The 26,850-nt window shown below is 36.8% G+C and overlaps 1 protein-coding gene across 1 annotated transcript in view; it reads left to right on the top strand.

Annotated features, from left to right (window-relative positions):
* GABRA1 (gamma-aminobutyric acid type A receptor subunit alpha1) overlaps positions 1-26,850 on the top strand; it is a gene marked incomplete at both ends in the record, with an annotated part of 56,267 nt that overhangs the window by 6,134 nt on the left and 23,283 nt on the right. The window contains 3 exons of the mRNA XM_081230795.1: positions 10,423-10,490; positions 17,781-18,001; positions 21,323-21,405. Of these exons, the coding sequence (XP_081086921.1) occupies positions 10,423-10,490; positions 17,781-18,001; positions 21,323-21,405 (372 nt within the window). The remainder of the gene's footprint in view (positions 1-10,422; positions 10,491-17,780; positions 18,002-21,322; positions 21,406-26,850) is intronic.

Raw genomic sequence — 26,850 nt, 5'->3', positions numbered from 1 at the left:
AACATCTTAACATGTTTAAGTACATTTTGAGAATGTTTATCTGTCTTCAGAAAACATCTTAAATATTAAACACAGATTTTAGATATCTTATAAAACATAATCAGCTACAGAATAGAGAAAAATGTTAACGCCATGGTTTTTGGAGGCTATAAATTGAAATTAATATATATATTTCTGCAAAATTATTTAATTTTATTTCTTTACCATAGATTTCTGGTAAGCTAAGTATGACATGCATTCTAGTAGCTCTCCATTATAAAAATGGATTTTTTTACAGGATCCTTTTGCTTTCAGATGTGAAAACTATGTAGAGGCAATACTTGAAAGATTATCATTAGCTTATAGGGCGGTAAAAAATCCTCTTAGTAGGTTCATGATGACAGCTGGGATAATCTTCTCTCGCAAGAGATAGAAGGCCACCCTCTTCTTAAATATGATAAAAGTCTGGTTTTATAAAAATAACAACATTGTGCAGAAGTCAGGGATATTTTGTTCTGAATGTTTTGAGAAAATATAGAAATGTGATAAGCTAAGACTTGAGGCTAATGTAAGAAACTCTTGTACATGCAGATTCATCATGACCTGTTTTTCAGAAACACACACAGAATCCAAAAGTGTAACATTTTTCTTTGGAGATGTACACCCTGGATCCAATAACTAAGAAAACAGATATATAACATGGTTCATCCAGATGATAGGAATCAGTTGCAGATAGTGTAACACTATTTTAAAAGGCTATCTTTTCAGGGTCAAGAGCAATCCTGAGAAAGTAGAAAGAAAAGGGCAACATAAAGAGAGATATCCTGGGGCTTCCCTGGTGGCGCAGTGGTTGGGAGTCTGCCTGCCGATGCAGGGGACGCGGGTTCGTGTCCCGGTCCGGGAGGATCCCACATGCCGCGGAGCGGCTGGGCCCGTGAGCCATGGCCGCTGAGCCTGTGCGCCCGGAGCCTGTGCTCCACAATGGGAGAGGTCACAGCAGTGAGAGGCCCGCTTACCGAAAAAAAAAAAAAAAAAAAAAAAGAGATATCCTGGAAGACACTTATCTTTTTAAATGAGATAAAAGATAAAAGAACTAAAAAGGATAGACTGTGTGGAATTCTAATAATATACTCTATTCAGGGATGTAAAGAGAAAAATATGTTGGCAAGTTCATATTTTAAGTACAAAATTAATGAAGAAACCTTTAAATGGACTTGAATTGAAATAGTCAGTAGTCAGAAAATACAAATCGAAACTGTCAGTGATTGTTGGATTCATTCTCATTTAATATCTCTTTCTTTGAAAGCAAGGTGTGGAGGGCTGGTTCTTCCTTGCAACCAGGGCCTGAAGAATGTTTTTGAAAAGCTCTTGCCTAAAGCATGGTCACTAGAGAAGAATAAAATGGTTGAGGGAGGGGAGGAGATAAAATCCAGAAAAAAAAAATGGCAAGAGAAGAAAGAAAAGGTTACAGAAGAAAGGAGAGCAAAAGAGGGTGCTGAAAATAAGGAGAAAGAACAGAGAAAAGTGAGAGGGCTGGAGAAGGTGAAGGAGAGCAACTTAGATAAAATGGAAAAGGCATCTGTGGTAGGAGGATGGGTAGGCTCAGGTGTTCCTTGGTTAATCAAGATTCCTCTTTTTGCTTTAAATCAAGACCAAACCAATCACCTTCTGAGAAAATCCATTTCCTCAAGGCTTCTCTTTATTGACTCTGAATCTAATAAAGAAGCCTGAATTTTCTCCAACTTCCGAAAAAGTTAAATGATGCTCCCCCTGAATTACACCTATCTGGGTAAAATTTCAGCCACCATCATTTTGGCTTTCCCTGCACTCTGGGAGAGGGAGTAAGAACAATCCAGAAACATAGATCCAAAACTACATTCTGAAGAAAGTTTTCAGATTTTTAAGAAGAAATGCCCTTCCATTGACATCTTTCCCTTCCCTTCTGCCACACCATATATACAGGCTACATCTCTCTTTCTTTTGAAAGAGTACACATGTGTACTCATCATGTGACAAACCCAGATGGATGAGGGGAGAAGTAAATAAGTAATAGGTAGGTAGGTAGGTAGGAATGGAGGTAGAGAATGGGCTTTATTCCTACTCTATGTTTAACACATTTAGTTAAGATTTTCTTCTTTTTCCTATAAGTGTTATAGAATTTGGGGGAAGTTGTTTGTTTTAGATTTTACTTAATTGAAGCTATCAGTTGAGTATTTGTGACTGGAATGTAGATGGGATTTTTCTCTCAAGGTATTTTAGCACGACATACTATTTAACAAAAAATCTATGCTTCAAAGCAGACTTACTCCTTATCTTCTTAATTTTCCCAATTTTTGATTTTTTATGCCTGTAGGAAACCTTTTAGACTTCATTTAGCCTGATTATTGCCAGAGATCTTAGCTTTAAGATATAAGCATCTCCAACAAGGCAAGGAGACTGGGTTGGATATGAGTGCTACTGGCAAGGTGGTATGGGCTCCTTGGGGAATTAGCTTGGGATATTGGGTTATGTTTCTTTAGGTCAAAATAAGTAAAGGTGGGAAACTAAGAGTGTTCTGGAGAAAAAAAATCAGATTAACTTGTGAAATCTTGTGCAACTCTAAACTTAAGGTGACTAGACTTTGTTCTATCTCAAGATGATATCTGATATTCATGTGATCTTTTATTATGTTTTTGTATCTTGTGTGATGTTGAGATCAGAGGCAACCATTTATTCATGTTCACCTAACTTAAAACACACATTTTGTATTTATATTAAAAAGCCAGAATTTCTAAAATTTAGAGGGCAAGATATCTGTGTCATAATGTGTTCACCTTCAGTAAAATAAAAAGATTCTAAATTACCGACAATACCACCCCCCCAAATTTAAAAAGGTTAGATTTATCCAATTTTTTTATTGTTGTTGTTACATTTTCTTTACCAGATAATGGCTTTTCATATCAGCTTTTGAAATTCTACTCTGGAATTCTTCTTTTTGAATTTTCTATAGGCGTATCTGGTGCTTTTAATGCAAGGTGTGGAGCAGATGCTCAGACTTTGGCATAATGCAATCTATTTCCACTGAAATACTATATCTAGACATTCTAGAATTCAGTTGAATTTTACCAAAAACCCAAGAGGAATTGTTAAAATGAACAGAGAACACCTTTTAACCTTTACTGGCTGAGAAATCCAGTCAGCTCATGAAGCCAGCTCATCTAATGAATCCAACTGAGATGCCCAGAGGAATGTTCTAGCATATTTAGAAACTTTCTGCTTCCATCTTTTCCTATTGTATATAAATCATCTTGCCAAGCATTTCCTAAGATAAAATGTAGCCACTGAGATTTTGCTAAAGTTATACAGGCCAAATTATTAGTCAACAGCTGTAGTTTATATTTTGTGCAGTTACTTTTGGACTTTTTATATAGTTTCCATTTCCTATCTTGATTCTAGAACCAATGTGAAATATTAAAAAATATACATATATTTTTTTCTGTATATGATTTTTTTTTGCAGCCTGAACTTGAGTTCTTTATTTGAAAAATAGTGTTTGTAGTATTTCTGAAGTAAGAATCTCATCCTTAATAGTCATGGACTCGGCCATTTTGAAGAACTTAAAACCAAGTCCTAAGTGGATGCCATATCCCTCCATAATATATATATACTATATAATGATATTATATTATTATGCTCATACAATTAAAATTCGATAATAGGAACAGAAAGTAGGATATCTCAAAACTACTGCAGGTTAGGCAATTTTTTTTTTTTCGGTACGCGGGCCTCTCACTTTTGTGGCCTCTCCCGTTGCGGAGCACAGGCTCCGGACGCGCAGGCTCAGCGGCCGTGGCTCACGGGCCCAGCTGCTTCGCGGCACGTGGGTTCTTCCCAGACTGGGGCACAAACCCACGTCCCCTGCATCAGCAGGCGGACTCTCAACCACTGCGCCACCAGGGAAGCCCTGAGGTTAGGCAATTTTGATCAAGACTTCTACAGACCAAAAGAAACCTATTCCTCCAACACAGCAATCACATTCTTCTCTACAGCTTTGCTCTCTCCCAATAGAAAATGCCATGATATAAGGAGGGAAGGAGGCAAATTCTCAGTCGAGAAGAAATAAATGTCTCCTGTAATAAACTTTACCTTTTTTTCCCTGGGAGATTCTTGTATCATCTGAGTTCTTGGAACACAAAGGACCAGGTATTGGTCAGACACCTCAAAATGTGATTTTCTACCCCATATCCAGGTTTAGTAGCTGAATATCACCAACATTAAGTTGCTCTACGTTATCAGGGAGGGGAAAATTGCCAACTATTCTAAAGAATTAAGGGAATGGAAATGAAGGACAAGGAGCAAAAATGTTGCTCCAGGCAGATTGGCAGGGAGCTGAAACATTGTCCAATCCAGGAGTATAAATTGATGGTTATGTAGGGAGCTCAGGATACTTTCAATTTCCAAACTGGACCCTTTCAAAGTGGGGTTTTAAGAAATACTTTTTTATGATGACTAATGTTAGCCAATTCATTCTCCATATAGTGACTGCCTCTGTGAATTAATAGAAGCAAAGTAGCTTGAAGGAGGCAATAAACCTCCTTCATAAGTTATGAGTACACGGAACTGGGCCCAGTGAATATTATTCTGAGTTCCTCAATAGAGAGCATTTCCAGTGAAAATAGGGCCAATGCCATATCAAATAAATTGTTGTAATAGGGATTCCTAAGGAAACACCACCTACAATTCTTCACTATTTATTCCCTCTTCCATTATTTTTAAAATTAGTCACTCTTAAAATCCACTCTTCACACATCAGCTGTCTTCTTAAACTGCAAGTAACATTCCTTCACTTCATTACCCAAAACTTCTTATTGCATTAGAACAAAGGTCAGCTGCTTCTATAAGAAGCTCTTTAGGTGTGGCCCCTCTTTCCTCTAGAGTGTCATCTTGTACCGTGATCATCAGCATCACCAAGCTCCAGATGTACTGGACTTTCTGTTTCTTAAGTCAAGCACATCTATTCTCACCTCAGATCTTTGCCTTATTCTTTCCTCTCCCTGAAATGTCTTTCCCTGTCTCTGTTCATCCTTGAATTTTTCTCACCTTTTGGGTTGCAGTTCAAATGTCATCTCTTCAAAGACATTCTTTCAGAACATTTATAATGATCTGACATTAACTAGTATAATTTGTGCATATGTGTTCGTACACAACTACATATGTAATTCTTCCTAGCTATCTATCTACCTACCTATCTATGTTTCTAACCTATTTACCTAAAATATGTTTTACCTAAGATTGTGAGATATGCTACAGAAGAAAAGGAGCAATTGCACTTTTGCTCATCAATGTATTGATATTACTATTACCTGGAACAGTGCCTTCATGGCACATAGAAAATGCTCAGTAAACATTTGTTGACTAAATTCATGTACCCAGTAAATACATCTCAAAGTGTTTTTGGCATTAAAATCTTATTTGACCCTCACTCTAATGCAATGGAGTTGACTGTGCAGGTATTATTTCTTCATTAAAGAAGTGATAAAAGAGTCTCAGGGACATTAAAGGATTGTACCTAAAGACACACAGCTTGTTCTCTAGGAAAATCAGAGTTAAAATCCAAGTGTTTTGACTCTTAATCCAATGTGCTTATTACTCACTATACTGCACTGCTTTTCTCATTTCTGCCTCAAGCACTAATCATCTTTTTGAATTATCACTTCAAAACATCTGTTACTTCAAAACTTATCAGCAGGATATCAACACTGTAGGAAATCCCCAGTAAAAACAGATTTACTGCTGTCTGGCTGTTATAGAGGGATATAATATAGTGTGTATATATATGTGTATACATATATGTGTGTGTTTGTGTACATATATGTGTGTGTGCTCATATATGTTTATAAATTATATATATATATGTTGTATGTAAAACATATCTTTGAAGAGTGTGCTTGTTTAAAGACTGATTTTAATTAATTTATCATCATAAACTTCATTTACATTGATGTACTATCTTAAGATATTCTTAGTCACTGCAATAACAACCATCATCATCATAATCTCATTTTATATAATTCCATTCTATCTTTATCCTTTGAAAACTTGAACATGTGTATTCAGTTATACTAATTTGAAAGAATCTGTTGATTTTTTTACATTGGACAGAGAAGGATTATTGTGATGAAAATATATGATTGAAAAAAATTATTTGCTGAATAATCTACTCTCTGAACATTTCTTCCAACTGAGTTATTTTAATTGATTTCCACTTGCATACAATTTCCTCATTACATAAGAGGTTCATTCATGTTTAACTTTGGCTAGGTATATAATCTTCCTAGATGAACTTCATCAGAAGTTTCTGACTCATGCTGTATGCTCTTAAATAGAATATATCGAAGCATAAAAATATTTTGACTTTTCCTCACGTGACCCATAGAAAGGCCTTGAGTACTTTATAGGTATTTCTAATAACACTTTAGAGTCTAATGCTAAGTCAATAAAGTCTAATATTAGAGAACGTGATTTAAATTGTTTCAATGTTCCTTAAATAATAAACTATATATGTATATTATATATATATATATATATATATATATACATACCCCTACAACAGGGATTTCATGTTGAGGGGAGGATGACAAAGTTTTTCTAGAATTGGGAAAAAATAAGGTTCCTCAGCAATTGCCCTAGCTCTCAGCCAAAGCACACAGGTATGAGCTCATCTTCCATTTAAGCCTGGTATACCTGAAGAACACTTGATTACAAACCACCATTTCTTTGTCAAAAAAGCAAGTTAACCATGCCTCTATTTACAGTTTGGCTGAAGTTGATTCACAACAACCCTCTATATTGAACCTTTGCACTACAGATTATAAACTTTCTATCTTAAAGCAGAATGACTTCACATGCCACTCATGGACTCCCTGGTGACCTGGAGTGAAAGACACACTTTGGTCAAAGGATCCTATTCCTTGTCTCTGAGATTGTACTCAACTGAGTGAGAATGTGGTTTGAGGATAATCATTAAGTGTATATTTGAATAGAAGAAAATATGTAAGGGAATACATCAAGATATTAACAGTGGGGCTTCCCTGGTGGTGCAGTGGTAGAGAGTCCGCCTGCCGATGCAGGGGACATGGGTTCGTGCCCCGGTCTGGGAAGATCCCACATGCCGTGGAGCGGCTGGCCCCGTGAGCCATGGCCGCTGAGCCTGCGCATCCGGAGCATGTGCTCCGCAACGGGAGAGTCCACAACAGTGAGAGGCCCGCATACCGCAAAAAAAAAAGATATTTACAGTGGATTTATGTGGAAGGTGGTATTCCAGGGAATTTAAATTTTTAAAAATATTTTTCTGAAGTTTCTAAACTTATACTATGAACTTTAAAAAATTTTTATAAACAACATAATATGTTATATGGGCCTCATGCTTACCCTAAAGCTTTTGTAATGTTTTAGAGTAGCATTCCCAAGTAAGTTTGGGAAACACAGGGGTAGATGAAGTTGACCATGTTTATTTAAAACATGGTTTCTTAGAAACATTAGCATGCTAATGTGCAAGACAAATCTTTTGGAGGCATACATAATAAGCAGAGTTTTACAGCAATGGAAACTTCTTGCTCCACTGCATACTTACTAACAGCTGATGACAAATCAAAGAAAACTGTTTGGATGTGTGACAAGGGAAATATATTAGAAGGGAAAATATAGAAAGTGAGTGTTCTCTTCTGATTATCTTACCCCCCCAAGTTGAAGATGGAATCATCTGCTAACAATCTAAAATCAGCAGAGGGAAATAGTCCATATATTGGGCAAGTGGATAGCTCACTTCTTCAGAGCATTTTATCATGCTAGATAAAACAGATTTGTGGTGTGTATGTGTCAATCACAATCTCCCAATTTATCCCTCCCCCACCTTACTCCCTGGTAACCATGTTTGTCTTCTACATCTGTAACTCTATTTCTGTTTTGTAAATAAGTTTGTTTGAACCCTACTTTTTAGATTCCACATATAAGTGATATATGGTATTTGTCTTTTTCTGTCTGACTTACTTCACTCAGTATGACAATCTGTAGGTCCATCCATGTTACTACAAATGGCATTATTTCATTCTTTTCATAGCTGAGTAATATTCCATTGTATATATGTACCACATCTTCTTTATCCATTCCTCTATTGATGGACATTTATGTTGCTTCCATGTCCTGGCTATTGTAAATAGTGCTGCTATGAACATTGGGGTGCATGTATATTTTTGAATTATGGATTTCTCTGCTGGATCATATGGTAGCTCTATTTTTAGTTTTTTAAGGAACCTCCGTACTGTTCTCCATAGTGGCTGTACCAATTCACATTCCCACCAACAGTGTAGGAGGGTTCCCTTTTCTTTACACCCTCTCCAGCATTTAAAAAAAAAAGAAAAGAAAAGATTGGATGCCCCTAAAACATCTGGCAAGTCAAGTTTTGTAAAGCTAGCTACCTTGGGGAGTTACCTTAAAGTGTAGAAATTATACCCTCCTCACATCCCCGAAATGGATAATAGTGATAAAGGAGTCAAAGAGAACCATCCCACACCACCAAGCACTTGCAGGTGTGCAAACTGAGATTCGTATATATTTCCCAAATGATTATGCATTTAATGACAGATCTCTGCCATAAAAATAAAAATGAAAGAAAGGACATAATTTTAATTCCATAACTGTCACTCAAATCTGTAAGATATTCACCATAAATCTTAGAGTTTATAATCTGGAGAGAACCAAAACTCAAACTTGGGAACAAAATGAGGTTTTCTGCTTGATCTAGAAGGGGAAATCTTGAAAGAGAAAGATGAAAGTGAGTTCAATTAATAAGATAGATTCTAGCTTTTGTGACTAGATAGCATATATTTTCTTTTCATTATGGTTTTTAATTGAAAGTCATTCCTGACATTCTAATAAAGTGTGAGCTCTTGATGGAGTCATAAGAAATAGCAGATATTTAAACTAAGAAAATAATCAGTCTAGTAAAAAAATATATATATATGGAAAGAGAGTGTGCAATAGAGAGAGATATACATTGCGGAAGTGACTGCTGGAAGGGGTGAGAAGGGGAACTGGTATGAGAGGCAAGTGGTTAATACAGCTGAGACTTACTGCTGACAGCTGCTCTTCTTAAGCGATGCAGTTGCTGCAGGATGTTGGATGTTAAAGCTGAGGTTGGAAATGAGTTTTAAAAACACATCTCTATTCTCTTTGTCTCAAACTACCTCCTCTATTTTGAAACGTTAAACAGTGAACCCCACATAACTATTATGTCAGGGGGCTCATTTAAGCATTTTGGAGCCCGTCAAATTGTTGGAGGGGGGAATGGCCTAAAAATATTAGATTGATTATTGAGGCGACTATCTCCACCTCAAAATTATTATATCATTTGTTGAGCCAAATTTATACTGAAAGTATTACCTGTTTACAAGTGAATTGCTAAGGGATAAAAGTTTTGATTTTCAAAAGAATTCTTATTGCATGTATTGGATCACCTTTTTAATGTCCTACATCAAAGATACAAATGTCCTGATAAATGAAATGAATTGCTTAAAATACTGGACTGAATTGCTTAAAATACTGGAAAAGTATTTCTCAGAGCTAAAGTTGAAAATTATGGAGTCATCTTTTTTCATTTTCACCTCTTAACAAAGTGTTTCCTTTTATACAGGCAACATTTTTTCTTTTCCTTTTTTTTTTTTTTTTTGGTGAGTGACTGTATTTCCTTGAAAATATTTGTGTTGAGTTGTCACCAAACTATAATACATACGCTTTATTGGTTGAAATATATGCCTCAGAGACCAATAACATAAAATCACATTGAGCTTGAAATGGAATCTATTAAATGAACTTTTGCTGTACCGTAATATGTTCTTCTCATCCTCAAAACTGAAGAAGAAATTTATATAGGTTGTCAGATTTTTTCCCCAGGGAGTAATTTGGATAATTAACTTATGATTTAGTGCCAGAAAGCAATCATTTATAAAACATACCCTTGAGTCTTTAAACAGTTAATAAAGCTCACTACAGTACACTATATACTTCCCAAGAGTAGCCTAAGTACCTGGAGCATCTGACGAGCTGTATAAGTCTGTTTAAGCTCAAACCATATCCATATGCTAACATATTTTTATTATAATATGAAATGGCTTGGTATCATTCAGGAAAGTGTGTCCATTCTTAAAGAATTCATTAAGCATCATCTGACCTCTCCATAAAATCTGTCTCCCAAAGTGGCATATTTAGGTTCTGTTTTTCCACTGAAAGATATTCACTGTGAAATTTCATGTGTAAGCAGTAAATTATCAGGACTACACAGTGGACCAATTTTAGAAATAGCTAATCAAAGCCTATAAATTTCCCATTTGGGTGTGAGTTTGTGGTGGTGAGATCTAATAAGGGCTGTTGATAGACATTCACTGTCCCAATTTCCTGCTTCATCAGAGCGTGTAACTGAAGTGAAGACTGACATCTTCGTTACCAGTTTCGGACCCGTTTCAGACCATGATATGGTAAGTGACTGCATTTTTGGTTTTCCTGGGGTATTTTCTAAATTTAACCTTTGAAAGAAAAAATATAGATTAGGTATTTAGGAAGCAGCTCGCAATGCCTTGGCTATATCTTCGTGTCTCTCTGTGTGTATAATATGTAATATGTAATACATATAATATTTATGTAGTAGAAAATACCCATTTACTTTCCAGACCAGGCCTATTTATGGTTATCAACCACTGCAGTCTTCTTTTGTTCCATCCCTGAAATTATTCCTTTGCCTTGGTTTATGTTCTGCGAGACAAGTACTGTGAATTACCTTATATTTTAGTTAGGAGGACATACTGATTGAAGAATGCTAGGTTTCTGGATAGCCAGCGCTATTATAAAACAGCCATAAACACTGCAATTGCTGAATTATTTTTGGTTAAAAAGGAGAAATGTGTTTAAAAGCTGAGTGAATACTTGATCAGAATTAGAGAATGAAATAACACCTGTGGGAAAGGTTCAGCTTCATTGCAAAAGGCAATCGTTAAATTATTACCAAAAGTGAGAATAAAATGAATACATACCTGTTCTCTCTTTTCCCAACCCAAATGAACTAACATGAATTTCTCTTCTATCTGATGGGAGTTGGTAAATCCGTAGAGCTCTGCAGATATTGTATAATATTTCTTAACTCATAACAGCCAAGCTCCTGTATAAGCAAAAAATCATAAAGAGCACATGAAGATTCATCGTTATGGATATTTTGAAGATATATTAATTAAATACTATTTTTGAAATGCCTTTTTGTTGATACCACCTTAACATTAAAGTCTTCTGATTTCATAGTAGCTCAGATGATTCAGAATAAAAGTTACAGAAAATATCAATTTAGACCAGCATTTCCCAAAGTGTGGAAATTCACAGGGCACCCAGTTTGGCAGGATTAAAGCTCTGACCAGTCCTGAGGTAAGGTAAACTGTTTAACTGCACTTAATCTAGTGTGTTCCAATCATATTTGTCCAAAACCCTTTTCTTCAAGTGATACTTGTTGACATTCTGTGAGTCATACATTGGGAAATGCTGGCTTAGGATAATTAGATACTTTATATACCTAAGAGAGGTTATGAAATGCACCAACTGTACAAATTAGAGTCAGTGGAGCATATGAGAGACAGCAGAGTGCTAGGTAAGAATACAGATCTCTGAACCAGAACGCCTGGGTTTATAATCCCAGCTCCTCCATTTATAAGAGTATATCCTTGGGGAAGTTGCTTAATATGTCTCTGCCTCAGTTTCTTCATGTGTAAAATGGGAGTAATAATAATAATACTTCATGGGGTTATCACAGTATTAACAAATTAATACATGAAAAGCACTTAAAAATCATTGGCGTATCATGAGCACTCAACAAATGTCAGTCATTGTTACTACGTAAGAAATAGAAATATAAAAGTTAGCCATAATTGTGGATTTATTCCTCTGGCAATTCATTTTGGCATTGTGGTCAGTCTGTAGACCAGTTTATTGAAATACTGTGTGATACAATTATTTTTGCTAAATTGATTGCGGTCTGAGGACCTATTGTGATTCCCCCATATTGGAACTCAGTCTTCCCACCACCCTATTCTCTCATGCTACTTTTCTAATCAAGAACATTTAATAGATCCTAGTCAAGTTTAAGGTCAAATTGAAACTCCTCTGCCTGTATCCCATACAATCCATACACGATTTACCATTAGACCTCACTTGTTCCCAATATTTACCATTTAGTCATCAGGTTAGTACTACTTTCTGTGAGGTATAACACTGGGGGTTAGCAGGACTGGCTCTAGGATTCAGGCTGGCTGAATTCAAATTCATCACTAACAGCAGCATGACCTTGGGCAAATCAGTTAAGGTTGTAAGGCTCAAAGTCTCTAAAGTGGGTATATTGTTATAATTACCTATCCTTGTAAGACTGTTAGGAATTTTAAATGAGATATGTAAATAATGGTCTATTGATGGTGCTCAATAAATAGTAGCTATTATTATTTTGCCTCTGAACCCTTTATCATGCCATGCACTCTTTGTGGAAATTTCCTCTATTCTCCACCCATCTAAATTCTGTATTTCCACAAAAGCCCTAATCAGGACCCAAATGCTTGATGAAAACTTTTTTTTTTAATTAATCCAATAACAAGTTAACTTTTCCTTTCTGCATTATAATCACATTTATTGACTGTAAAGTACAATTTAGCTTTTGCACACTGCTTCGTAAAGTTATTTATCTTACATAAATATCTTATTTTCCTAAAGTGATGCCGAAAAACATAAAGGCACTCTTGTTTTGCATCCCTCACAGTAACAGTGCATTGCTGTTTTACAGTAAGTGTTGAATTTCTACTTATTTGGTGAAAGGCTTAGGAGTCTATATTATCTTTTAAAAATTAAGGTCTTCTGAAACTCAGTAAATAACACCCTCTTTCTTACCTGAATCCTGAACCTTTTGAGAAATAAGGCCGCAGTGTAAGGGATATGGAAAATGAGAACATCATCTTTATTGCTAATAATGATGGTATTGCAAAAGGTGGCTTATATCTGCAGACAAGTGAGTTTCCAGAGAGTACACACCAGTCAGATTAACCCACCCCAACAGCAGGCAGAGTTGGCTTCCCTCTGCGAGGGTGTAGACTGTCCACGTAAAACTTCTAGCATAGAGGAACACAGCTGCATTTGTGAGTCTAATGGACAGCTAGCATTCAAAATGCAGAAGACAAGAGGAAGAGGCTGAGATAGGCAAGATTGATTTCTCCTTCCAAATTCTCCTGTCGAATTAAATTATTCCTCCTCTCTCCCCTCCCCAAATAGAAGAGTGTGAGACAAAGGAGAACTTTCAGAAGTTTTACACTGGTGAAGCTCTCTTCTCATAGATGGAAACACTAAGAGAGGGGATGAAGCATTACAAAGAGCACATACTGATAATGATATTACTCCTAATAATAATAATAATAAATAACTTTTCTCTCTCATCTCTGGCACCTAGCATGATGTCTCAGAAAGAGTAGATGCTCAATAGAAGTTGTCAGGGACAGTGCCCAAATAAAGCCATAGGCAATCAAAAAGTTTTCTCTTAAAAATATTTGGCATACCTTTGAGTTATTGGTTCAGATTAAGTATGACCTTAGGAACCAATGATGTCTTTTGTCTTAGACAAAAGATGCACTCTAGGATTTTGGATACACCATTAACCCTAAGATTATCATGAATCACTTTTTATTTATGGCCTTTGATCAAATATCAGGTAGGAAGAAGGGAACGGAGTCTAAACCAGTGATACTGTTTTGCCTAAAACTCTTGAACAAGACAATATCTGAATTTTTCTATCAAGGGATCAAATTAGCCATAGGTCTGCAACTGGTTTCCTAAGTGACAAGCAGAAACTGTACCTTACCACTTTGAGATTAATCATTTAAACTACATTACTGGGGAATTATCCGTAAGAAAGAGCAGTATGATTTAGAGGCTATCAAAATTAAAAGGCAGAATGACAAAGCTATTTTTCAAGACATGAAATGTAGTTTTTAAACTGAGCACTAATAAAATATCTAATTAATAATAATAACCATAACAACATTCAACACTATTGAATGCTACAATATGTTAGGCACCGTGCTAAGGGTCTTATAGATCATATTTCTTCTAATCCTCCTGCCAACATTTTAGCTAAGTGTTATTATTACCCACATTTTCCAGAGGAGAAAAGTGACCCAGCTAGGTAGCAACTTGAACTCAGCCTGTCCGTCCTTAGAGACTCCACAGCTCCCAAGGCATTTGACTTCATCTGGAATAGAAAACAAAATTAGGACAACTCCTTAACTTTATCTTAAAAACCATTAATTGGCAATCAAACCTCACATTCCCAGGGCACCAGGTTCTGACAGAAATATCCAGGCAGCACAATCATACAGCCCTGTTTTCCAGAGCGCTTAAAATGTATTAAATCAAAGCACACACAGACGGTAATAAACGGTGCAAGCAGGAATGCTACAGTACAATATTTATTTAGGAATATAATGGATGTTTTGTCCCAGTCTTCAGAAAAAGGCTCATATTCTCTAGGGTCCTACTCTATTGAACAGGGTAACTTGGAGAGAATTTTCACTCAAGTGGTGTGGGCTAGAACACTGAACCCTGAACAAAGTGTTCACCAGAGCTTCTTATTTGTTCAGGCACTTTTCTGTGGAGTCTTCTGTTTTGCCTTATTTTTTTTTTGTTTTGCTTAGTTATGACCACTTTCTCACTTTCTTCAGGTTTTCTGTCCTACCACCCTTCCAAAGAAATAGCACTTTTTCCATTCCCAGCTACCTAGAAATCTAATATAAATTTGTGTTGATTAAAAAAAAAAGAGAAAGACAATAACTTTTAATGTTTACTGAGAACTTCTGTGTTCTAGACTAGGGGTCCCCAACCCCCGGGCCACGGACCACTACCAGTCCGTGGCCTGTTAGGAACCAAGCCGCACAGCAGGAGGTGCGCAGCGGGCAAGCGAGCGAAGCTTCATCTGCCGCTCCCCATCGCTCCCATTCCCGCCTGAACCATCACTCACATTACCACCTAAACTAGCCTCCTGCCCCTCACCCACCATGGTCCGTGGAAAAATTGTCTTCCACGAAACCGGCCCCTGGTGCCAAAAAGGTTGGAGACCGCTGCTCTAGACATTCTTGTAAGCTGTTCACTTGTGTTGACACTTCTCACAACAGCAAAGTGAAATAAGTATTTCAATGATCCCCACTGTATAATGCACTAGGGCATTGGAGAAAATAAGAAAATGACCTAAGGCCATTCATGTGGCAGAGGGACGATTCAGTTCTAGTTAGCAGACTTAGAATTTACATTTGTAACCATTATGCTCTGGCTTTACCCTCTCCTTCTTGTTCCAACTTCCTAAAGAAGGGGCTCTGGCCCATCTTGGTCTAATGAATTTCGACCATGGGGAGAGGTCACACTATACAAGTAGCTGCTGGGAGCTGCATGCTGCTACCATGGCAATCTTGCAGGGGCCATTCTCAGAATATGGGAGACCAAATACACTCTTTTTTAGGCAAGAGGTGATCATGATCAACTGCTTTATATCAGTTTTCATTTCCACTCCTAACAGAGGAAATCATGGAAATGAAAGCTAATCAAGTTAATTTTGCCCCTTGTACTTGTGTGTGTGTGTGTGTGTGTGTATGCACATGCATGCTTGTGTAACTAGATATTCGAAAAGAGAGTATCTTAAATGAATTTGGGGATTTCATTGTCCACCATTATCACAGGTAAATAAAGCTAGCTGTAAATATGATAAACTTGTAAACCTTAGGACCTTGGCAAGTTTTGACATAATTTTTTGGAATCTTTGTCTTTGGGATATATCTTGTCAAACACTTGATGATAAATATAGTTTAAGTTTATTTTATATGTAACATTTATTTTATATTCAAAAATCTCCTTGGAGTAAGCAACAAGTGAACAAATGTTTCAGATTCATGGGAATATGGTCAGTTTAGACATCCTTGGAACCTTGGTTTACGAGAGACTGTTGCCTCCACTGCTGACCAGGCTAAAGTTGTTCAGTTGCATAAACTATAGAGCGCTGATTCCTGAGGCATAGAAATAGCATCATTAGCATAGCCCTATCTCAGAAGCTTGTCTATTGTCCAGAGAAGAGAACATGCACAGCCCAGAGTAAACCCATCTGCTCTGCTTCCCTAGCAAGCACTGCTACTCTGGATCTTTTCCTGATATAATCCACAGGCACTCCCCTCATTTCTCTCCTCAAGAAAAATACTATTCTAAACCCAGTTTACTCCTCCACAAGTTTTTCCTATAGCTTCCAAGTCCAAACAGTTTCTCACTCTGTCGAATTTAACAGATGCTTAATAAATGTTTCTAAGTAAATTCCTATGCCAGGTATCCCAGTGCCTCTCATCTGAGACTTCCAGACAGAAAAAACAAACAAAAGTAACTTCTGCCTGCAAAGATAGACTGGTGTCCTGTTACACTTTTTTTTTTTTTTTTCTATCTCAATCGCACTTACCACTATGCCTGGTACATTATAGGCTAACCAATAATAATTCTTAGTAACCTGATCAGTAAGGGCTCAGCAACGTCAAATGTGTGCTTTGAAAATCTTCATTCAGTCTTTACCCGAACTTGCATTAACCCTGGGAAAGAGACAGGTAGTAAAATTCATGCACAGAAAGCCTGAACACAGACACTATTGTGCATGTGCTAAAGACGATATGTATAAAAGATTTTAAAAAACAGCTTTCTGATGCATCAGGGTTTAGGGGATTAAGAAAACAGAGCATGATGTTTTCAAGTTAGTCTTCCTTCCAGTTTGGAGCATTCTAAGATTAATGGAGAATGTGGTAATCTTTATTTCAAACCATTGACTTCCAATTTTAGTGTCAGTGTAGCAAGTCCTGCAAGAAAGATGGATATTATTACCCCTTTCAATTTTAGGAGCTGGTAAATCACATTGCTTGTTTTCAGATTAGCAGATGTTTGTCTCTGGGTATTGCCATGAGGAATGCTGTGCTTATTCAAACAAATAGATTCCCTGGCTGTGAATGATGATGAGCTTCACACATTTCTCCTGTGTCTCACACACACACATATATATACTCACAAACACACACTCACATACACCTGCATATTCTGCATTCTTTTCTTTTTTTCTTGGAAAGTATGCAAATTACCAGTGAAACAATTTCTTATTTTCATAATCTTCTTCACTGTGTAGAATTGAAAATCTATATACATTATTTGTGGAAAAAAATGCTCACTTAGCCAAAAAGAAGATGGGAGTATCACATTCACATTAGCACCATGGATGTCTTGGGACTGGGTGTGGGGTTTTCAGAAACCATGAGAGGGCCCCCCAAATGCTTTATTTTTATAACTAGAATTGCCTAACTTAAACATTTTCCTGTATGTCATAATCTGTAACATGAGTTTTGTTTTCACTTGCAATATATTCTATCTCTTCAAGTACTGATGTGGTGTAGGTGGTGATGGGGATAGGGTGCTAGTTTCCTTTCACATGTCTGAGGAGATACTCAACAGAAGTTTTCTTACCAAAAAGTAATTCAGGCATTTAGATATTTTTCAAGTGATTATGTCAACCAACGATTCACCTGATACCAATATGTACAGGCCACCACAAGTTTACTTCTAGGAAAATCATCTAGGTCATATTTTGCTTCTAAAGTTGCAAAAATTATGCATCATCTGTGTAAGCCATTTGCACTGCAAAATACAGCACAGTGAACTCTTTGCCATTTTCCAAAATTACCTAGGAATATACAATAGATGTATTCTTCCGTCAAAGCTGGAAGGATGAAAGGTTAAAATTTAAAGGACCCATGACGGTACTCCGGTTAAATAACCTAATGGCAAGTAAAATCTGGACTCCGGATACCTTTTTCCACAATGGAAAGAAATCAGTGGCACACAACATGACCATGCCCAACAAGCTCCTACGGATCACGGAGGATGGGACCTTGTTGTACACCATGAGGTAAGGATGACTGTGCTTCCGTTCGTGAATTTTTCTAGACCTTCTCTTCCATGTGTAGGCAGTCAACAAGCTGATGGGCCATTGTAGAGCATCTGGTTTCCTGTTTTCCCTGTTTTTCAACTTTAATAATTATTCTACTATAAAAACTAAACTGGCTGAAATATTATGCAAGTATTAAAGTGTTAAGTAAAATGATTAGAAAAAATGAAAAAAATGTTTACAATGTATAAGTAATGCAATATATATATATATATATATATATATATATATATATATATATATATATCCAATATGTTCTAATTCAACAGAGGAACTTCTCCCTACTATTAACCTCATGGATTCCTGCATTCCAGTAAGGTCTAGATTAAATTTCTAGAAGCTACCTCATGGTATATATCTGAAAATGTTTCTATTTAAAAAGGAGAAAAAAACCAGAAAATAGAAAAAGTTCAAAATTTTTAAACAGAAATTCATGTGGAAGTATACATTTTGAAGAAGTATATTAATTCACAATGATGTTAATTAGACTGAGAATATAAATAATCTTAATTTTGCTTAAATTGAAGACTACATATATATTTTTGCTCCATAAACATTTCCCCCATTTTGAGATTACTGTAAGCCCTGAATCTGGATACCAATCACTCATTTATGGATGAATGAAAGAAACATGAATTGAATAAAGGTTTGAATATTTTTAGAAAAAAAGTTGTTTAAAAACATTCCTATTTTATGAGAAATTAAGAATTATCCAGGACTTGCGACTTCCCTGGTGGTCCAGTGGTAGAGAATCCACCTTCCAATGCAGGGGACATGGGTTCAATCCCCGGTTGGAGAACTAACATCCCACATGCTGCAAGGCCACTAAACCAGTGCACCACAACTACTGAGCTCGTGCACCTCAGCTAGAGAGCCTGTGTGTTGCAAGCTACAAAGTCCACATGCTGCAACTAGAGAGAAGCCCACAAACCGCAGCGAAAGATCCCACATGCCGCAACGAAGATGCTGTGTACCACAACTAAGACCTGACACAGCCAAAATATAAAATAAATAAATAAATAAAATATTTAAAAAAATTATCTAGGACTCATTCTGAAGAGAAGCAGTTTTTTCATATCCAGATGACTTGTTGGAATGTTGTTTTTGTAGATCTGCCCAGCACTTGGTAATTTAGACCATCCAATTATTCCTTTGGTATGAAAAGATAATGAAGGCAACCCCTAGACTTGGTGGATTGTGTTTCGAGTGGGAGTAGAGTGATATTTTGACTTTGGAGAAAGCTGCCAGAATTCCTAGCTTTTTATACCCAAATGAAAGAAAAACTGCTTTAAGAGCCACTTTAGATAGATGTTGGACTCAACTAGTAAAACTGTAATAGGACTGAAAGAATGAAAAATCCAGAAAAGAGAGAAAGTAGAGGATCAGTGGACAGATGTGTTGAGAACTTTCCAGATCATCTAAGCAGGATCTACTTATATTTGAAATTTGAAATATTCTCCCCTTGTGAAATATCCTACACTTGTTTTTGAGCCTAAATCTAGTATCCTTTCCTGTCAGCTGGTAATTATCTAAGGAGGATTTGTGTATACTGAAAAGTTTATCAGTTAATAGTTCCTGATATATGTAATATTCTTCATCAGTAACTAACCTATATCCCCCTTCTCCTAAATGTCTCATCACCTTTGCTAATGTGTTACCACTTCCCTGAATAGTTTGACTTAAGTATATGAGTTTAATCATTAATTTACACATTTCATATTTACTTTAATTAATATTGTAATCACTTCATGATTTTACTCATTATAAAGCCATCTTGCCACATTAGAGTTACTTAATAATATGGGTAAGTATATTTTCTGAAAATTATGTGAGGAATTTGGGTGTAAATTTTCCATAGTTCCACCAAATGAGATCAAATATATTTTGATGAATTCCTTTCTTGACTACCCTTTTTAAAACATAAATAGGGGGCTTCCCTGGTGGTGCAGTGGTTGAGAGTCTGCCTGCTAATGCAGGGGACACAGGTTCGGGCCCTGGTCTCGGAGGATCCCACATGCCGCGGAGCAACTGGGCCCGTGAGCCACAACTACTGAGCCTGCGCATCTGGAGCCTGTGCTCCTCAACAAGAGAGGCGGCGATAGTGAGAGGCCCACACACTGCGATGAAGAGTGGCCCCCGCTTGCCACAACTAGAGAAAGCCCTCGCACAGAAACGAAGACCCAACACAGCAAAAATAAATAAATTAATTAATAAACTCCTACCCCCAACATCTTCTAAAAAAAAAAAAACAATAAGTAGAATTCACATTCCCATTCCCATAACATAGGGACTAAAAAGAAGCTCAGCAGAGTACTGGCTTCAATTAGGCAGTAGATTTGTAGGTAAAACTAAATGGTTGGAATATAGTGAAATCACTTATAAAGGAGACTTTAAGTGAATGTCAGCTTCACAGAACCTGAGGACAGTTCCTCCCTCACCTATTCCTTTGTTGTCTTATGCATTTGGTGCTATATTAGGGAAGGAGGTGGGGAGAGATGCACTTAGGAATGGAGAAATTTGCCTCTCTTCCTTGTTATCCATGTCTTCTCAACCAAGGATGAACTAGCATTATTGCAAGTATTTATTTGCTTACATCCCATTTTATTCTCAAAGGATTTGCTCTGGTAGGTGCCTATTTTGGAAAACTTTGGCAATGCTTGCCCATCATATAAAATCAGGTGTCACCTATTTTCTCAAAACAGACAAAAAATGGATAGAATCCAGTCATTGTTGTAAATAATTCTTTTTATCTTTTTTTTATTTTTTTAAATTTATTTATTTATTTTTGGCTGCATTGGGTCTTCCTGCACAGGCTTTCTCTAGTCACGGTGAGCGGGGGCTACTCTTCGTTGTGGTGTTCAGGCTTCTCGTTGTGTTGGCTTGTCTTTGCTGTGGAGCATGGGCTCTAGGCGTGTGGGCTTCAGTAGTTGTGGCTCATGGGCTCCGTAGTTGTGGCTCGTGGGCTCTAGAGTGCAGGCTCAGTGGTTGTGGTGCACAGGCTTAGTTGCTCCGCAGCATGTGGGATCTTCCCGGACCAGTGTTTGAACCCATGTCCCCTGCATTGGCAGGTGGATTCTTAACCACTGTGCCACCAGGGAAGTCCAATAATTCTTTTTAGATCAGTTGATTATTAACAGCTCAGTATAGCATTGCCATTTGTGTTTGTCTCTCCTGCTTTCTTAATATATTTGCTATAGTTAATAACATCCCACTTGTATTTATCAGAAAGTATCTAATCTATAGGACTTTTGTTTGTATCCCATATTTCCCTTAATTGATAAGGCTGACGGTGAGAGCTGAATGTCCAATGCATTTGGAGGATTTCCCTATGGATGCCCATGCCTGCCCACTAAAATTTGGGAGCTGTGAGTAAATTTATTTTATTTTTATTTTTATGAGAGGCATGTCTTTAAGCAAGAAACCTCCAGCTAGTTATGAATGTTCAAGAGACAGATAAAGAACATCAAGAATATTTAAACAGTGATTTACTGCAAGTGCTTTCTGTAAGTAATCATCTTTCACTTCACTTTTTAATATTTTTCCAGGAAGGGGTTATTCCCTATCTGTTGAACTAGAAAGAATGGATTTAACTATTTAGTGGAAATATTCTATTTTTGTTCAAGTAGTATTCATAAAAAACCAAATGGAGTATGGATGCTTATACCTCATAGATAATACCTTCTTTCCAATAAATGGAGATCACTGTGTTTATTTTATATCATTACTGATATTTGTTTGTTCTTAAGAATAATTTGACTTGTTTATCAAATGGAAATATTGGTAGGTGGCAAAGTAAAATAATTAGGTTCTCTTAATAATGAAGGCTACACCCAAAGATGATGCTAGAAAAGAACTTACTCTAATTATAGTCTTAAAACAGTTCTTGATATGTTTGGATATCTCATGAAGTTCATGCATATATTAATGCTTTTGAAGCTATCTTAGATAAATCACCTTTATGATAACTTTTAGGGTTTCTGCTACTTGAAAATATGCAGGCACACATGTTAGAGGAGCCCAGAGAACAGTGGTCAGCAGAGTTAGGTTATCTTGTCTTCCTCTACTTTTCTGCTTTTGATTAGTGTGCATGCATAAAGTGAGGAGGAATAATGTATTCCTGGTTTCCTGCAGGGGAGTTACATATAAGGACTGAGTCAACCTCTTGACTAACCTAACCAGCTTTCTATTCTCACTAGACAGGCAATCTGAGCAACTATTCTGGTGAAGGTATGATTCACAGAAGAAAAATAGTGGTAGTGTAGGAAGACAGCAAGCAAAGAAAATAGCAAAGGGCCTTTGGGTTCCTAGCAGCACTAGTCATGGAAAGACAACTTTCTCTATTTATAAATCTCATTCTATACTGAAACCCAAGGGTAAACGACTTCAAAAACTGTCAGCTAAACAGGCCTTTGATGATAACTCCCTCCTCTCCATTTTTTCCCCAATTTAATGTATGTTCTATACCATGAACTATTATTTTTTTTCTCATTACCAGTTCCATTTTTAACAATAATATTATGTATTATGTGTTACTTGTATGCCAGGCAGTGTACTAAATATTTGTATATGCATCAGCTCATCTAATCCACAAAATAATCTTATAGTTAGGGATATCATACATCATAGTTTGCCTGAAACAGTACTGATTCACACCTAAATCCTGGTATAACTAATAGTACCTCCTTTTGGCTTCAAAAATATCTTGTTTTAGACAATTAATTTTATGTTTAGTATATTACTTAGTTCACTCACTTTTAATCAGTGAGTATAGCTTAAAAAAGAGGAGTTTATATTTTTATACAAGATATATGAAGGTAAGTGACTGTTGGTTAATTACTGGTTAGTTCAGCATCTTAACAAGGATGCTGTCTTAAGACGTCCTTAGAAATTCTTCCTGATGACAGAATGGTTGTTGCAACTCCAGCCATTGCCTCTGCTTTCAAGATGAAGAGGAATAGTGGGAAAAGAAGAAAAGAGTAGTGCCTGTGTCAAAAAAGTAAAATCTTTCCCTAAAGTCCTAACAGGTATCTTCTCACATCTTATTAATTAAAGCTGTGTCACATGACCAATGCTAACTGCAAAGGAGGCTGGGGAAAAATATTTTTAACTAGGCATATTGTCATCCTGAAGAAAATGGACAGTGAGGAGAAAACAAATAATGTCTCACATAAGAAAACTGAAGTTTAAAGAAAAACAAGTAAGCTGTTTTCCACCTCAGAGCCTTTGCACATGCTCTTTTCTCTGCCTGGGTTACTCTCCCCTTGGTTCTTAGCATAGCTGGTTTTATTTTTTAAATATAGGATTTTTATTTATTTATTTTTTGGTCATGCCTCACAGCTTGTGGGACCTTAGTTCCCCAACCAGGTATCGAACCCTGGCCCTCGGCACTGAAAGTGCCGAGTCCTAGCCACTGGACCGCCAGGGAGTTCCCCGTGGCTGGTTTTATTTATCCCCTACATCTCAGCATAAATATCGGTTCCTAGGGCCTTCCTTGAAGCCCTTATCAAAACTTGTAGATGCTCCCACCAGTCTTCTTGATCACAATACACATTTATTTTATACTATTTATCACAGAAATAATTATTAGTTTTGTTAACATTGTTATTGTCTGGAGACTGCAAACTCCATGACAGCAGAATCTATTTTGTTCTACATTTCCTAGCACAGAGCCTAATACAATGTAGGCACTCAATAAATATTTATTGAATGGATAAAGGTGATAATAATCAGGTTTTAAATGCCCCTTCAGTGTTTAAGCCTCAGAAATGATGGCCTCAGAAAAGAGGGTTTAAGGACTGTGGGGAATGAAACCTCAACATCAAAGACTTAATATTGAAGAATAGACTCAGAAGGCACATGCTCAGTGGAAGGGAACACCATGGCGAATTACTGTTGCCTGCCAGTAGAATTGGAAGATGCAGCAGTGGTCCATTTATGGTATAGTCATTTCTCAAACGTGGTCTAACTAGCATATTTCAGAGATAAAGAAACTGAGGCAAAAGTGAGATAAAACTGTTTTGACCCAACTTTTAAAGCAAACACCTTGCCAAAGTATCAGAGAGAATAAGGAAAACATAAGCAAGATGATTTTGCAATAATTTAGTAAAGCACTATGTAATAAATGTTTATGAGGTACGGAAGCAACTTCATCCATATGTTGATAAGAACCAAACCTGGAAAAGCAGATGTTTTCCTTACCACTCGCCATTAGATTCTGATTGTCAGTGCTACATTATACTTTCTGCTTGTTAGGGATAACACCCTCTGTATAAGGCCAGATAACTCAAACACTGTATATATACATAAGGCAGCTGACATCTTTTAACTGCTTTCTGAGGAATTTACAAAATAAGGCTTTGATTCTAGAAGAAGAGATTCAGATTATATTCTGACAGTAAGATCTAGGCAAGTGCTAGACGTAGTCAGGATATAATAAATGATCATTTCCTGACTGATTATCAAGCAGTGTCTTATAAACAAGGAGAAAGGGATAAACAGAAATTCAAAAGAATTTCTGAACAATAAATAATTTTAGAAATTATTTAGTGTACCTGCCTCATACAAATGGAAAAACAAAGGCCCATAAAACCGAAGTGGCAGTGTCAATAAGCAGATGCTCTTCTGATACTGTCTATGCCATCTTTAAAAAAATTTTTTTCTTAAGTAATCTACTGATTTATTTGAAATCTGAGCTTAACGTTTTTGACTACATAGCTGAAGACTCTTTCTAACCTTCTTTTCTTTATGCTAAATAGTGTCAAATCAAAAAAGTTTTCATAGGACCTACTTTCCAGATATTGAAACGAAGAAATAATAAGATATATCACCTATTGTGGAGCTTTAGGTGAGCCTTTAGGTGTATCTGTCTTCTATATTTAAAACAGCAAATTTCATCATATGAATTTACTCTTCATTTTGGAAGATTTCTATTGAGAGATGTAAACAATGAGTAATCTCTACCTTCACAACAATAGCATATTTATAGTAGATTTCATACACAGTGGAGTTTCTAAAAATTGCAAGAAATGAGACACTGAATTATATGAAATGAGAAGTCGATGGTAACACACTTTTCTTTTCCCTCTACAAGTAAATTAGCAGCCCATTGGCAACACATGACAAGGTATAAAAAGATAGAGTCCAGCCACTGTTGCTAATGACAGTGTGATAAAGTAGCAAGAACTCTAATTTGTTATGAAATGATACAAGGTCTAGAATTGGTTTCATCAATAGTTACATGACCACCAGTTATCTTTGCTTGGCTTTTGAGCATATATTAGAGAGTCTTTGCCTAGAAAATTCTTACTAACAGCAGTGGAGTAGAATGAATGCCATTCTATGTTCTTATCTTGGTTTTCCCACTAAGTAACTATGCACCCTTAAACAAGTCATTTAATGTACCTGTGCCCCAGCTTGCCATTTGTAAAATGAAATAAACTATGTGACTCTAAAAGTTCTTCCCCATTAACATTCAGTAATTCCAGGTCACCATAAACCCAGTATGTCCTCTTTGGAAAGACCCTTCCACTTGACAAACAAGAGTTTATCATGACCAGAAAAACATTTTACTGAATATAGGTACCTACAAATTTTAAGTGATATGGTTCTTTTCAAATGTGTGCTCTGGCCTCTCCAAAGGGATTTTTTTTTTTAATAAATAAAGTTTTAGACCCTCCTAACAAATGCAATCATGCCACTCTTTACAATTCTGAAATGCTTAATTTTTTTTTAAGTCAATGAGATGTGTTAAGTCAATGGGAGAAATCCTTTCACAAAGTATATGTATAATAAATCCTCACGTTGTACACTTTAAATATCTTACAGTTTTATTAATTATACCTCAATAAAGCTGAAAATAAATTAATAAATTAAAGACTACTGCAGTTAAAAAAATTTCAGTGAGGAACACCACAATTAATAAAATAAAAAAGGCAATGACGATAAACTCTAAAATTATCTACTGTCACTCTTACATGTTTCTGAAAGAAGCCATAACCACTAAATTAATTCCTAGTATATTCTCTCAAACTTCTGAAAAAATTTGTTTAAAAAGCTATCTGGGGCCTCCCTGGTGGCGCAGTGGTTGAGAGTCCGCCTGCCGATGCAGGGGATACGGGTTCGTGCCCCGGTCTGGGAGGATCCCATATGCCGCGGAGCGGCTGGGCCCGTGAGCCATGGCCTCTGGGCCTGCGCGTCCGGAGCCTGTGCTCCGCAACGGGAGAGGCCACAACAGTGAGAGGCCCGCATACCGCAAAAAGAAAAAAAAAAATAAATAAATAAATAAATAAAAAATAAAAAGCTATCTGGGGCTTCCCTGGTGGTGCAGTGCTTGAGAGTCCGCCTGCTGATGCAGGGGACACGGGTTCGTGCCCCGGTCCGGGAAGATCCCACATTCCGCAGAGCGGCTGGGCCCATGAGCCACGGCCGCTGAGCCTGCGCGTCTGGAGCCTGTGCTCCGCAACGGGAGAGGTCACAACAGTGAGAGGCCCGCGTACCGCAAAAAAAAAAAAAAAAAAAAAAAAAAAAAAATCGATCTGATTGTAAGTTGGTTCAGGAATGATGCTGGAGCAGACAGGATACCCACATAAAATCTGGGGAATACTAGCTACATTTTTCTGCATCAATCACCCAGAAACAAGTGGTCACTATAAAGAGAATGTGGTTCAGAGAATGAGGGGCATGGGCTCACATCTGGTTTTAGGCAGCCTCATGTTTGTGTGAAAAGGCCACCATTATTTTACATCTCATAGTATTGTAGTTTGGACAAATACAGATTTGGACAAAGTACCCAAGCCAGGTTACCATGGGGT

Source organism: Mesoplodon bidens (genome assembly GCF_964165515.1).
Source record: "Mesoplodon bidens genome assembly, chromosome: 4".
Classification (NCBI taxonomy): Eukaryota; Metazoa; Chordata; class Mammalia; order Artiodactyla; family Ziphiidae; genus Mesoplodon; species Mesoplodon bidens.
This window is presented reverse-complemented; position numbering and strand designations above follow the sequence as displayed.